The sequence below is a fragment of the Erinaceus europaeus genome, chromosome 12 (genome assembly GCF_950295315.1).
Source record: "Erinaceus europaeus chromosome 12, mEriEur2.1, whole genome shotgun sequence".
Lineage (NCBI taxonomy): Eukaryota > Metazoa > Chordata > Mammalia > Eulipotyphla > Erinaceidae > Erinaceus > Erinaceus europaeus.
Window position 1 is genome coordinate 38,887,746 of NC_080173.1, and position 14,421 is coordinate 38,902,166.

Consider the following 14,421-nt stretch of genomic DNA (forward strand, 5'->3'; position numbering starts at 1 on the left):
TACTTTGATGCAATACACCAACTCCATTCTAAGTTCTGCTTTGTGTTTTCCCTACTGATCTTGTTTTTTCAACTTCTGCCTATGAGTGAGATCATTCCATATTCATCCTTTTGTTTCTGACTTATTTCACTTAACATGATTTCTTCAAGCTCTATCTAAGATGGGCTGAAATAGGTGAAGTAGTCACCATTTTAAATTGCTGAGTAGTTTTCCATCATGTATATATACCACAACTTGCTCAGCCATTCATCTGTTGTTGGATACTTGGGTTGTTTCCAGGTTTTGGTTACTACAAATTGTGCTGCTATGAACATAGGTATACAGAAATTTTTTTGGATGGGTATGTTTGGTTCTTTAGGATATATTCCCAGGAAAGGAATTGCAGCATTTGCTTTCTTAATAAGAAATATTGCTAATTTTGTCAAATGCACCCTCATCTCTCTTGAGTATGACCATGTGGTATTCTATGTGTGACAGATTATATCCCTTGATTTCCCAATAATGATCAACTCTTAGAAGGCATAAGTTCACTTGGTTGTATCACTTAGTTGTATCAACTACTATTCTTTTAATTTCTTGTTGAATCCTATTTGCTAATTTGGGAGGATATTATTGAGGTAAAATTGATAAAACATGTTAGTTTTTAGTGTTCAGCAATGATTGAATAATTGCATATAGCAAAATAATCACAGTAAATCTGTTAAAATTTGCTCTTATACATAATTATATATATATATATATATATATATATATATATATATATATTTAAAGATCTCACTCATTGTTGGAACTAAAGAAACAATGATAGAAAGGGGAAACACAAAGTGAAAATTGGACTTGAGTTGGTGTACTGCACCAAAGTAAAAGACTCTGGGGTCGGGGGTAGGGTTCAGGTCCTGGAACATGATGTCAGAGGAGGATCTAGTGTTCTGCATCAAGGCAAAAGTCTCTGGGGAAGGAAAGCAGAGAGGAGACTGGGGGCAGTGATTTGAGATCCTGGTACATGATGGAGAGAAAGGACCCAAGTTGGGGATGAAAGTATTCTGCAGAAACCTATCATGGGGACATGAGAAATTGTACCCATGTGTCAACAACTGTACTATAACCCATTACCCTCCCCCCATAAAGAATAAAAAAATCTACTTTCTCAGCAATTGTCAATATGCAAACAGATGAATATATAATATATTACTCCTTACTAATACCTTATCCTCCTCCTCCTTTTCCTCTTCTTCCGCCGCCACCACCACCACCACTACTACTATGAAGTACTAGGGAATGAAGCCAGGGACTTTGTCCATACACAATGTTACTGAGTTGCCTCCCTGTTGGGAAATTGTGAGGATATAGTTGAGCTTGGCAGGGCTTGACCTGAGGAGTGCGTCTATCCTGTCAGTCTCTCTCTCTACCGAGAGGTTGAACAAGAAGGGACAGGAGTAATCCCAAAGGTTTGCCTCGTCTTATCAGACTTCCTACATCACAAATACCCTGCATTCCTGATACTATGGCCATTAGATTAAAAGAAAGGGGGAGATGTTGGGAAATTGTGCGGATGTGGTTGAGCTTGGCAGGGCTCACAAAGCACCCTGCATTCCTGATACTATGGCCTATCTACATAATCATTGTTTTTTCCTGAAAGATCCCCACTCATTCCATTCCTTTGATCTATCTTCTTTTTTATTTATTTATTTATTTATTTTCCTTTTTGTTGCCCTTGTTGTTTAACATTGTTGTGGTTATTAATGTCGTTGTTGTTGGATAGGACAGAGAGAAATGGAGAGAGGAGGGGAAGACAGAGAGGAGGAGAGAAAGACAGACACCTGCAGACCTGCTTCACCGCTTGTGAAGCGACTCCCCTGCAGGTGGGGAGCCGGGGGCTCGAACTGGGATCCTTACGTGATCTATCTTCTTTCTACCCTCAAGACCCTCCCTGCCTCCAGGGCATTATTAATCCCAGCAGTTAAAACCCTCACAACAGTTGCTAAGGAAGTTCCTACATTTCCAGCCTTTCTCCACCCCTTTCCTAACCATTTCTGTTTCCAACTTGCCACTTCTGGATCTGCCTTTTAAAAAGCCTTGGCTCTCTGATCAATGAAGACATTGCATTGCCCCACCATGAGTCTGTTCCTGAGTCATCTCCCTCGTGTCATTGAGTGAGTAGCAGCCCAGGCTGGCTCCGGTTGAGTTCTCTCCAACCCAGAGATCATGTGCCCGGAAAGAGGCACCCCCACGCTAGCCTGGCACCTCCCCAAGACTAATATTTAGTCCACATTTTCAGAGAGAGAGAGAGAAAGAGAGACATCAGTTCTCTCTCCCTGGAACTCCCTTGGTGCTGTCCATGGTGCTCACACATGGTGCAGGGGATGGGACCCAGAGCTCTTGTAAGGTATGTTCTCTACCTATTGAGCCATCTCCTGGCCCTACAGTACAGCCCTATTAGAGTCATCATGCTGTGTTAACACAACATGCCCTTATAACTTATTTCATAACTACATGCTTATACCTTTTGATTTCCTTTTGGGTGTTTCCCTACTCCTCAATTCCATCTCTGACAGCCACTTACCTTGTCTATGAACTTGCTTTTTTCCCTTTTAATTTGTTTTTATTTATTTATTGATCAGAGGTGAGAGAAACTGAGAGGAGTGATAGACACCTGCAGCCCTGCTTCACCACTTGTGAAGGCTTCCCCCTGAATGTGGGGACCAGGGGCTTGAACCTGGGTCCTTGAGCACTGTAATGTGTGCACTTAACCAAGTGCACCACAGCCTGGTCCCTCAGTTTGTTTCTAAGATTCCATATATAAGTGAGGCCATGTGGCATTTGTCTCTCCCTGTCTGACTTCTTTCATTTATATTTGCTAACATGTTAAAATGAAGTGCTAGGGAAAGAATCCAGGACCTCATGCATGTGTGATATTACTGAGCAATCTCCCTGGACAAAGTTTTATTCTCTCTCTATTGTTACGGATTTATTTAAATGCAGAGAGAGAAAGCATCACTTTGACAGACACAGTACTAGGGATCAAACCTGAGACTTCCAACATACTATCTTATATTTCAACCTTTAAGAAATTTCCCCATCACAGTATTAATATTTTAGAAATCCAAGCACCACTCCATCATCCATAGAATTCCACCTGTTTTGTTCTCAGTGTTCCCACTAGGTATAAAAATCAAACCGAAGACCACGGAAGGCATGCTTGCACTTTACTTACTGAGTCACCTCTCAGGGTCCCACCCACTGACTTTTTTATCTCACAGTCTTGCATCAATATTCGAGAGTGGAATCATTCTGTCATTTCTTAGAGGTGCTATGTTACCTTTAGGATTAACATCAGGCTGTCTTGACAAAAAATAAGTTGTACTCTTATATGCTATATTTTTAAAACCAAATGTGTGTTTAGTATGGAGCCAGTCTTTAAAACAGCCAAGCCACTGTACAGCAATGTTCCTTTCTCCTACATCCTAAAAAAAGTCAAAGCTACTCTCTAAAGATCCAATTTCTTTGAAAATGGACTAAATCAAAACAACCCTTTGGCAAGCAAACCTGGATTGCGGTGTGCAGAAACCATAATCACAGTGCCCTCCAGACCCTCCTATACATCAAGTACGATGCCAGCTCCTTCCCCATCTGAGACTATTGACAACGTGCCATAAGTTGCAGTTCTAGGCTTAACTTTCATAGCTGTGTGCTCAGAAAAGAAAGTGAAATACTTCCTTTGACCTTTTAAGTTCCTCAATCTCTTAACTCAAAGATGATGGCTAATTTAAAAAAAAAAAAAAATCCTGGGCTGGGAAGACAGCATACCGGTTCTGCAAAAGACTTTCATGCTTGAGGCTCTGAGCTCCCAATTCATGCCCCTGCACCACCATAAACCAGAGCTGAGTAGGGCTCTCCTCTAGTGTGTGCGCACACACTCTTCCTCTCCCTCTCTTTTTGCATTTCTCTGAAACTCATTCTCATTGAAACAAAGTAAATAAAGTATATATATATTTTAATTTCTAGGTTTCTCAAAACACTAGTAACACTGAGAAAGATGAGCAACCTGTTCCCTCCTGTCTTCCCCCCTTCTACCTTTCCCCCTCCTCTCCAATCTATCCCCTTCTGTACCTGGGTTGCTGCGCAGTCGGCTCTCGGTGAACTCAGAGATGGCTCCAGCTGTTGAAGTCTTTTTCAGTCGAGCTACCCCTGATATGGCAGTGCTTCCTGGTTTGTTGAGCATGTCCTCACTGCTGGCCCTCTTGAGCTAAGGGTGAGGGAGAGGAAAAGAGATGCATCAACAGCTGGGAACAGTAGGAACCAAGAAAGCCTTTGAGCACAGGACTGCGCCACTTTCCAAGGGCCAGAGAAGTGCGGTGGTGCTCAGGATAACTGAGTAGAGTGACCTGGGACAGTGTGGAGCTTGACCGACCTGTGTCTGCCATTGACATCTCAGGCTGTGATTTTTCCACTGCTGTTTCAAAGGTTATGAGTAAATACTGCCCATCATTGTTATACTTCAAATAATGAATTAAAAAAAAAAAAACCCTGCTTTCCTGGTGAAAATATTTTTTCTAAAGAACAGGAATTGATTTTAAAAAGAGAACTGTGAGATCCACAAAAGGAAGGGTAGGGCAATATACCAAAAAAATTAAGGACAACAACAACAACAACAAGTCGTCTCTTTTAATGTTCTGTAAGGAATGAATCCAGGGTTCACATATGCATCATAGCACTGACATATCCCTTGGTCAAATTTCCCTCTATATTTTGAGAGAGGGAAACTGAAAGAGGGAGAAGGGGCAGGGTAGAAGGAGGAAAATCAAAGCACTGCTCTTCCATCCATGAAGCTTCTCCTGGTGCTGTCCATGGCACTTCTATTTGCTTCCTAGGATCAAACCCAAGGTTTTATGCCAGGAAGGGATGTATTTTACCAGCTGAGCCACTTCCTGGACCTCCAAACTAACTTTAAAATATACTTCTGGGGAGTTGGGTGGTAGCACAGCAGGTTAAGCACACGTGGCACAAAGTGCAAGGGCCAGTCTAAGGATCCTGGTTCGAGCCCCTGGCTCCCCACCTGCAAGGGAGTCGCATCCCAGGTGGTGAAGCAGGTCTGCAGGTGTCTGCCTTTCTCTCCCCCTCAGTCTTCCCCTTCTCCATTTCTCTCTGTCCTATCTAACAATGACAATATCAGTAACAACAACAATAACAACAACAACAAACAAGGGCAACAAAAGGGAAAAAATAAATATAAAAAAATAAAATATACTTCTGGTCACCAGAAGTGGCTCAGGTAGTAAAGTACGTGACTTGAATGCATATGATGTTGGGTTTGACCCCTGTCCCTGCAAGTGTTCTGTTCACATTCTCGTTTTCTTTCCCTCTTGTTAAATATTTAAATTATACTTCTAAAAGGAGCAAAGGAAAGAGATAAAAGCAATATGAATAATGCCTAACACCCAGCACTCTGCACAGGATGGTACAGAGACCACATGTTCAAAGAGAAGGAAGAAACTTTTCTGGAGGTTAGAAGAATTCTGTTAGAGGGTGAGAGGAAGAAAGTGAAACTCCTCCAGTCTTTATTGTTTTCTTTTTAAAAATTTATTTATAAAAAGGAGACATTGATAAAACCATAGAATAAGAGGGGCTCAACTCCACACAATTCCCACCATCAGAACTCCATATCCCATCCTCTTCCCTGATAGTTTCCCTATTCTTTAACCCTCTGGGAGTATGGACCCAGGGTCATTATGGGGTGCAGAAGGTGGAAGGTTTGACTTCTGTAATTGCTTCCCAACTGACCATGAGCATTGGCAGGTAGACCCATACTCCTAGCCTGTCTCTCTCTTTCCCTAGTAGGGCAGGGCTTTGGGGAAGCAGGGCTCCAGGATACATTGGTGGAGATATCTGTCCAGGGAAGTCTGATTGGCATCATGGTAGCATCTGGAACCTGGTGGCTGAAAAGAGAGTTAACATATAAAGCCAAACAATTTGTTGATTAATCATGAAGCTAAATGCTGGAATAGTGCAAATGAAGAGTTGGGGGGGGTCTCTGTTTTGTAGATAGCTAGTAGGACTATTTTAGATATATTCCAAAGCCTGTGACTTTTTTTTTTCCCCTGAGCCTGAAATCTGATATGCAGGTGAATCCAAGTTATTGTCTGGGGAGATGATGTCATGGCTGGAAAAAGGATCAGAAAGCTGGATCAGGTAAGAGAATAGCTCCCAAATATGGGAAAGGTGTATAAATATTGTTGACTGTAAACCCTATCGATTTGATGTGATCTGGGGCCCATATTCAGCTTAGGAGCCTATGTGGCCTCTGCATCCCTGTAGATCTGAGCTCATACTCCGTGGTCATGAGTAGGAATGTTCCAAGCTGCCCCAATTTCAGGGCCCATATTCCTCAGGTGTATCATACAGCATGTTGTCTATCCTTTCTTCAGAGAATGGAACATTCTCTACTGTTGTTGATCCAAGTTGAGGGCAAGGTCCAATGGGGGCCAACAAAGGGGTTTATTGTGTTGTTCCTGTTAAGAGATGACCACTAACAACGGAGAGAGGAATTTATTCAAGGTCTAGGACCATCATGTCTGTTTGGGAATCTCACAACTCCCTGACTAGGGCCCCAGCTGACGGGGTGGCCTGATAGTGACTAAAGAGTCATCATTAAAGTATGCCAGTCTCTTGCCCTTATTCAGCTTTTGCAGCCCTTGTTTTGATAAGGTTAGCTTTGGAGTGAGTGAGGGAAGTGTAATGGTAAGTGTAATAGGAAGTAGGTGAGGAGGGTATCTAAGTCTAAGTAGACACTATTTCATGATGAACTTTATACTGACTCACTGCAGACTATTGTGCACTTTTGCTTTCAGGTATATATTTTGCCCTAATTTATGGATACATGTGAACATATGCTCTATCTTATGGGATGTGGTCTATATCTAGATTTTGGGACTTTGTTAGGAAGTGAACCACCTGGTGAACCACCTGGTGGTGTTTTCTTTGCTGTCATAAAAGAGTAGGACAATTTGCTGAAGCTACTGGGGTCTAAAAGGAGCACCCCTGAATGAGCCCACACTTCAAGTCCAGGTAAACTACAAGACTTGAGGTGGATGGAAAGATCACAAATAAATTCTTACAAACACGGCCATGTTTAGAGAACATTACTGAAGAGAAAAAGTTCCAGAAGATTTGAGGTAAGCAGAGATGCAGAGCCATCAGTGATATATCTGACTCTGACATCTGGAACAGCAGCCAGAGAAAACCCTCAAATCAATGAAAACACAAAATCACTTTTCCTCTGCTGGTTTCCAGTTCTTCCTTAAGTTAAATATTCACATCCATTTTTGTATCTTTTTAAATTTCAGGGTAATCTACACTCTCTCTACTTCTCCCACCGTCCCTGTCTCTTTCTCTTTCTCCCTCTTCTTCCTCACTCAATAGCATGAAAGGAAAAATAAAAGTGTTGATAAGGTTGAGGGAGAAACCAGAATGCTGATGCCTGCTGGTGGGGAAATGCTTAGATGCTTAGTTGTATCTAAAGTACTAAGTACTTGGGGGCCGTGTGGTGGCACACCTGGTTGAGCACACATGTTACAATGTGCAAGGACCGGGTTCACCTACAGGGAGGAAGCTGCACAAATGGTGTCTTTCTGTCTCTCTCCCTTCTCTATCTCCCCCTTTCCTGTCAACTTCTGGCTGTCTCTATCTAATATATAAATAAAGACAATTTAAAACATTTTTTTAAAAAGTACTAAGTACTTGAACCATATTACTCAGTACTCTCACTCCCAACACTACATCCAAGAGAGTGATTCTCAAAAGAAAGTTCATAACATATTTATTATTACAGCACCAAACTAGAACAACCCAAATGCTTTTCAATAAAAAAGCAGGTAAATTAGATAGAAGCATGGCATGCCATGGAAACTACTGCAGTGAAAACAAATACATGGCCACACCAAAATATGTCTGAATCTCACATTCATTAAGCTAAGTGAAAGAAAACAGACACAAAAAAGGTATATCTTGCCTGATTTCACTTATATGACATTCTAGAAATTGCAAAAAGTAAATGACAAGTGTTAGGAGTCAAAACAGCAGATGTCTCTAGATACTACTGTTGAGTGGCCTCCCTGGCCCAAGCTTTTCATTCTTTATTACTTTGAGAGGCAGAGAAAGAGGGAGGAAGAAGAACAGAAAGAAGAAGCAACAGCAAGAGAAGAGAGATAGCACTGCACTACTTCAGCACCTGTGCAACTATCTCAGTGCTGTCCATGGTGCCCTCCTGTGGTGCTGGGCGTGAAGCCAGGTCTCTCACACAGTAAGATGTGTGATCTATCAGATAATCTATCTCCAAGCCTGAAGACTCCATATATTTTTTCTTCCTCTTGTCTCAGAGTGAAAAGAGTTATAAGCTTTCTAGTCTCTCAAACTATCCATCAGAACACCAGTGTAATATGTGTTTAGTATAAAATGACAGTAACAGTTTGTGAGTTCACGATGTCAGTAACTTTGTTCTCTATAGGAAAAAAATAAAACAGAAACTCTTGCTCATAAATAATAAAGAATAATAAATAATAAATAAATAATAATAAATAAAACATAAACTCTTGTTCATAGCTCTGCCAAGAAAGGTGCCCCAAGTCCCCAAAGGAAAACTGCTTCTGAATTAGAATTGAGAAATTCCCCAGACAACAGCTCTGACAAAGAAGAGAACTGAATACAGTGATTCAAAAGATATACATGAGGTTCTGTTTTCCACTCTCTGCGTGCTCAGCATTATGAAAACAACCAGGCCCGACATAAAGAAATGCAAAACTGGGGACTGTGTGGTGTCTTACCCAGCAGAGTATACACAGGACCCAGGTTCCAGCCCTCAGTCCCCACATGGGAACACCTCCAGGGAGGAGGCTTCACAAGTGGTGGAACAGGGCTTTAGCACCTCCCCCCCGCCTGTCCCTCATCCATGTATCTTAACAAATAAAGTAAAACAGGATTTTAGGATCAGGAGAGTCATGCTCCACTGATAGCCCTGGTGGCAAAAGAAAGAGATGAATTATCACTACAGCAAGGGACTCAGTGGACAAAGGCTCGGTCTGCAAGCTAGAATAGGGAATCAACAGGTAAGAGGACTCCTGCTAACTCACCTTTGGGAAAGCAGTGGGGTTGTCTGGCATAGTCACAAAGGTGGCATCAGTGATGGTACGAACAGCACCATGGGGATAACAGGGACAACAGTGGCAGCAGGAGTGAGGAATGCCCAGGTGGCCAAGCCCTAGGTTTGGTGCCAGCAGGAACCTGGCAGCCATTGAGCATGAGCCTTATATCATTTTCCTTTATGGGGGCAGGAGGTGCAAACACTGTTCAGATGGGGGGGGCTTTTCATTAGTGGTTAAGAGACAGGTTGCTGGGTTTGATCCCTGGTGCCTCAAGGAAGGCCTGTGGAGAGCACCAAGGATGGTGAAGTAGTGCATTGGTTGCTCAGGTTCTTCCTCCCTGCCTCTTAAACTACAGAATGAAAATTGGGAGGGGAGGCCACACAGCAGTTTCGTGTGTGTGTGTGTGTGTGTGTGTGTGTGTGTGTGTGTGTGTGTGTGTATTGCTGTGTTCATTCTCTGGCACTGTACTACACAAAGAAAGGCCTGCCACTTGTATGTGCAATCCTGGCTCTGAAGCCCACTCCTGAATTCCATTATTCCAGCCACATGCAACTTCTTCTGCCTCTCCTTGGACATTTGGATCTCAATTTATTATAAATAGGTCTGAACCTGCCCTTGTGCAGGCTAAAAGTTAAATAGGCCATGCTTTAGGCATACAACAGAGAGGAAACACCTCTCTTCACCTTCCATAAGGAAGATTCATTTCTTAGAAGGTTTCCCAGGAGAGACTGGGGGGTTACATATCCAGTAGAGCACACATGTTACCATGTGCAAAGATCTGAATTTAAGCCTCTGGTTCCCATATGCAGGGGAAGCTTCACAAGTGGTAGAGCACTACTACAAGTGTCTTTTTCTCTCCCTTTCTATCTCCTTTCCACTCAGTTTCTGTCTCTATCCAAAATAAGTAGGTAAAATTAAAAAAATTAAAAAAAAAGTTTCCAAGAAAGAACTATGTAAAGATTTAAAGCCGTGGTCCAGGAGGTGGTGCAGTGGATAAAGCATCAGACTCTCAAGCATGAGGTTCTGAGTTCAATCCCCAGAAGCACATGTACCAGAGTGATGTCTGGTTCTTTCTCTCCTCCTATATTTCTCATTAATAAATAAATAAAATCTTAAAAAAATAAAATAAAGATTTAAAACCCACCCCACTCATCTACTGAAGTAAACAACTGAAGCTATTTACACTCTACCACCACTTTTTGGAAGCACTGTCAAATCCAGAGAGCTCCAAGCCTCAGTACTAATCCCTGCTTTCTCTCTATTCATGGCTGCATTCTTGGCTCTGTGTCCTGGTCATCAAACACAACATCTGTACCACTTGAGAGCTCTAGTTCATTCCAGAAGATCCCTCTAAGGGTGTGTGAGTCGGCCTGGCTTTGATGCTACTCTCGCTAAATGTTTGCACTAATGGTTCCACTGATATTCAAGCTTCTGAGCACCTACACATGAATGCTCACAGAAGGAAAAACATTCAAATAGCTTTGAGATTAAAGGAACTAAGACATTGTTCTGGATTCCACAAAGATAGGGGCAGAAATTCAAGACTCTAGAAGTATCAGACACAACATAACCTGATCTTTAAATGAAGAGAGCATGATGTGATTGGAGCAGTGATTCTAACATGAGGCCACTGGTGCATCAGAGTTCCTTGACTGTCTGTTACAGTGCAGAGGCTGCCTACACACACACCCCAGGCCCCCAACCCACCAGCAACCTTCTGAGTCCTTACGTCTGGAGCAAGACCTGAGAAATTGTATTTCCTTCCTTCCTTCCTTCCTTCCTTCCTTCCTTCCTTCCTTCCTTCCTTCCTTCTTTCCTTCCTTCCTCCCTCCCTCCCTCCCTCCCTCCCTCCCTCCCTCCTTCCCTTCTCTCTTCCCTCCCTCCCTTCCTTTCTTTCTTTCATCACTGGTGCTAGGTGCATGCACCAAGAATCCACTGCTCCTGGAGTGCCAGTGCCTGTTCAGGGCGCCATTTGCCAGGCTAGCTTCGCCAGTGGGAGACAGACGACCAGGGACTCATGGCTGAGCTGGGAAGCAGTATCTCCTTTATTAATCAGATACATCACCTTTTATGCATCTCTTCACCGGAAGTGGCAAGCGAAAGGAAATGATTAGGAGAGGGGGCGGAGAAAAAAAAAGAGTGCAAAAAGAACACAGAAAGCTTCCATCTAACCAGTGGGGATTAAACCAATACCCTGCAGGCAGGGCGGGACCCAAGTAAAACAGTGATTATGTAACAGACTACATCCTAAGTAATACAAGCGAACCTAATGTGATGATCAAAACAGAAGGTCCTATAAGCAGAATTTAGAAGCATACCAACACTGGAGTCCATTTTTGTTGTCCCTGTTGTTGTTATTACTATCATTGTTGTTATTACTGTAGGATAGGACAGAAAGAAATTGAGAGAGGAGGGTAAAACAGAGAGGGGGAGAGAAAGACAGACACCTGCAGACCTGCTTCACCGCTAGTGAAGCCACCCTCTGCAGGTGGGGAGGCAGGGGCTTGAATCGGGATCCTTGTGTGGTCCTTGTACTTTGCCACATGTGGGCTTAACCCACTGTGCCACCACTCAGCCCCCAAGAACTTGCATTTCTAACAGGTGATGCTGCTGCTCTGATCCAGGGGAACCACACTCTGAGAACCAGTGGCCTAAAGCAGCACTGCAAATAGAAATATGAGCCATATACATATGTTTATAGTGTCTAGCACAAAAAATTAAAATGAGGGCCTGAGAGATAGCTCACCAGGTAGACCCACATGCTTTTCTATACTTGAAGCCCTGGGTCAAAGTTCCAGCACCATGGTGGAACACCGGCGTCTATTTCCTTCCTTTCCCTCCTCTTTCTCGCTTTCTCCCCCTACCCCTCTAAAATAAAGAATATGAAAATTGGCCACAGGAGGCCACTCCTAAAATGTTAGTATCATGGGGGCCAGGCAATAATGCACTGGCCCCCATGATACTAGTGCACATAGTATGAGGCGCAAAGACCCTCACGAGTTTCCTGGCTGGAACCCCTGCAGGGGGATCACTTCACAAGTGCTGAAGCAGGTCTATAGGTGTCTATCTTTCTCTCTCCCTCTGTATTCCCCTACTCTTTCAATTTTTCTCTGTAAGATCTAATAAAAAAAGAAAGAAAGAAAAAGGAAAAGATGGCCAGAAGTAGTGGATTTGTAGTGCAGGCACCAAGCCCCAGCAATAACTCTGGAGTCCAAAAAAAAGTTTAGTATTGCACTTATGAAAGGCCCTGGATTCATTTCCATGCACTGTAAAATGAAAAAAAAAGAAGGGGACTCCTAGCCAAGAGAGCAGAATTTAGATCTCAGATAAATGAACAACAAAAAGGAAAAGGACAGAGAGCTTTCCACAACAGTGAAGATTTGTTCTATGCTCTGTCCTACACCACACAACCAGGTCCTACCACCACAGACTTCTGCTGCCACCACTAACCCCAGCACCACCTCTGCCACTCAGCTTTGCTCCTGATGTTCTTAGAGAAGCAGACATAAAGGTAAGGCAAAGCAAATCAACCACAATAATGGACAGGGTCAACAATTTGATGAAAACCCCAAATTTAGTAGAGCTGTCTAAAACTCCTAATAAAGACACCAAAATTATGGTCCAGGGGGTGCTCAGTGAATTGAGAACAACTGTGGAGAAGGACTGCAACAAAATGAGGGACAACAGAAACAAAATGGGGGATAACAGAAAAGTCCATCACACTGACAATGACTGAGCTAAAAGAACACAGCAAGAGGAGGAACACCTGCAGGAAGACAGACACCAAAAATCAACATAGACAGTGGGAAGGGAAGGTAGAAGCTGCCCCAAAAAAATGGCAAAAAGAAAAAAAAACTTAACACAACTGAAGATAATACAAGAGAGCTATAGAATATCATTAATAGAAACAATATTTGCATCATAGGGGTATAAGAAGAAGAAGAGAGAAAGGGACATAATTTATAAAGGAAGAAATATTGAGAATTTACCCCCAATTGAAAGTAGACCCCAAGGTTAAGAAAATCTGAAGAGTTCAAAGAGAAACGAATTCAAACCTAAGTTCACCAAGGCCCATAATAATTAACACAATACAGTTCAAAGACAAAGAGAAGATTCTGGCCAGAGAAAGGCAAAGTTGCCTATAAGGCAAATCCCATAAGACTGATTTCTCTATTAAAAAAAGGCTACAAAAGACAGTCAGATTATTTTCAAAGGTATAACTAATTGTGTTTTCTCTTAACCTACTACACTTAAACTGATGTGATGGGGCATTTTACTTTCGTTTGCATTAAGACTTCAATAGCAAGTGTCTATTTTATGCAAATAGCACATCTGTGTTGGTCAGCCCCACTTCAAAGGCCATCTGCCACACATGGCTTGTGTTCATTACAATGGGCCATGCAAGCTTAGAGTACTCCTTAAGAATGATCACATCAGACTGTCTGGGTCTTGAAGAACAGGTATAAACTCTAAGACTCTGCATTCTGGGGCTATAGAAATAGCTCACTTGGATAGTCTGTTGCTTTGCCATGTGCATAGTCCAGGTTCAAACCTGGCTCCCAGTCCCCTAAAGGAAACTTCTACCCTTTGGTCTCTTTCACTCTCTCCCTCTGCCTCTCTCTCTCTCCACCTCTCTACCTTTGTGCTTCTATCTCTACAAAAAATAAGACTGCAGAGCCTTGGCCACAGAATCCTGCACTGGGTCAGTATACAACTCAAGCCTAGACAAGCAGAGACCTTCTGCTTATGGCTTGCTTTATTAATTATCATTGTACAAACCATAAAGAAGCAAAGAAGCAGTTAAACCTTCCAAGGGATGCAGAGGGCTTTGGGGACACACTAAAGGATGCCAGCTGCCAGCAAGCAATGAAGAAACAGGAGCCAGTAGAGGTGAGTGACAGAGTGTCCTGGGGGCCCTGGTCCCTGGTCCCAGCCTCAGGGAAGCACGTTCTGCTCCTTCACCGGCTCACAGCAAGATGAGAGCATCACTGTATTTCTAGTCCGGGGAAGCTCTAGTCACTGCTTCATCATTTCTGATCTTGAATGCCCTGGTGGGTCTTATCAACAGGCAGAATAGAGCAGCCCATGTGTGGCACAGTACTTCTGTTCCAGACTCAGAGAGTCTAGGGCGAGATTCCTTGGGGAATTCATCCCACCCACACACCTGTTCCCCCATGTTGTCAGACTGAGCCAGGAACTGAGGTAAGAGGTGTTGTTCTCTCGGTGAATCTGCCTCCACTTTCCTGAATTTCAGCGGATAAAACACATTTTTCTGCCTACATGG

At 42.9% G+C, this 14,421-nt stretch overlaps 1 protein-coding gene across 4 annotated transcripts in view; it reads right to left on the reverse strand.

Annotated features, from left to right (window-relative positions):
• The window catches only part of SPECC1 (sperm antigen with calponin homology and coiled-coil domains 1), a 340,972-nt gene that overhangs the window by 229,030 nt on the left and 97,521 nt on the right, over positions 1–14,421 (reverse strand). For all 4 annotated transcript variants that reach the window (XM_060203154.1, XM_007526170.3, XM_060203153.1 and 1 more), the window contains exon 3: positions 4,111–4,246. In XM_060203154.1, coding sequence (XP_060059137.1) covers positions 4,111–4,246 — 136 coding nt within the window. The remainder of the gene's footprint in view (positions 1–4,110; positions 4,247–14,421) is intronic.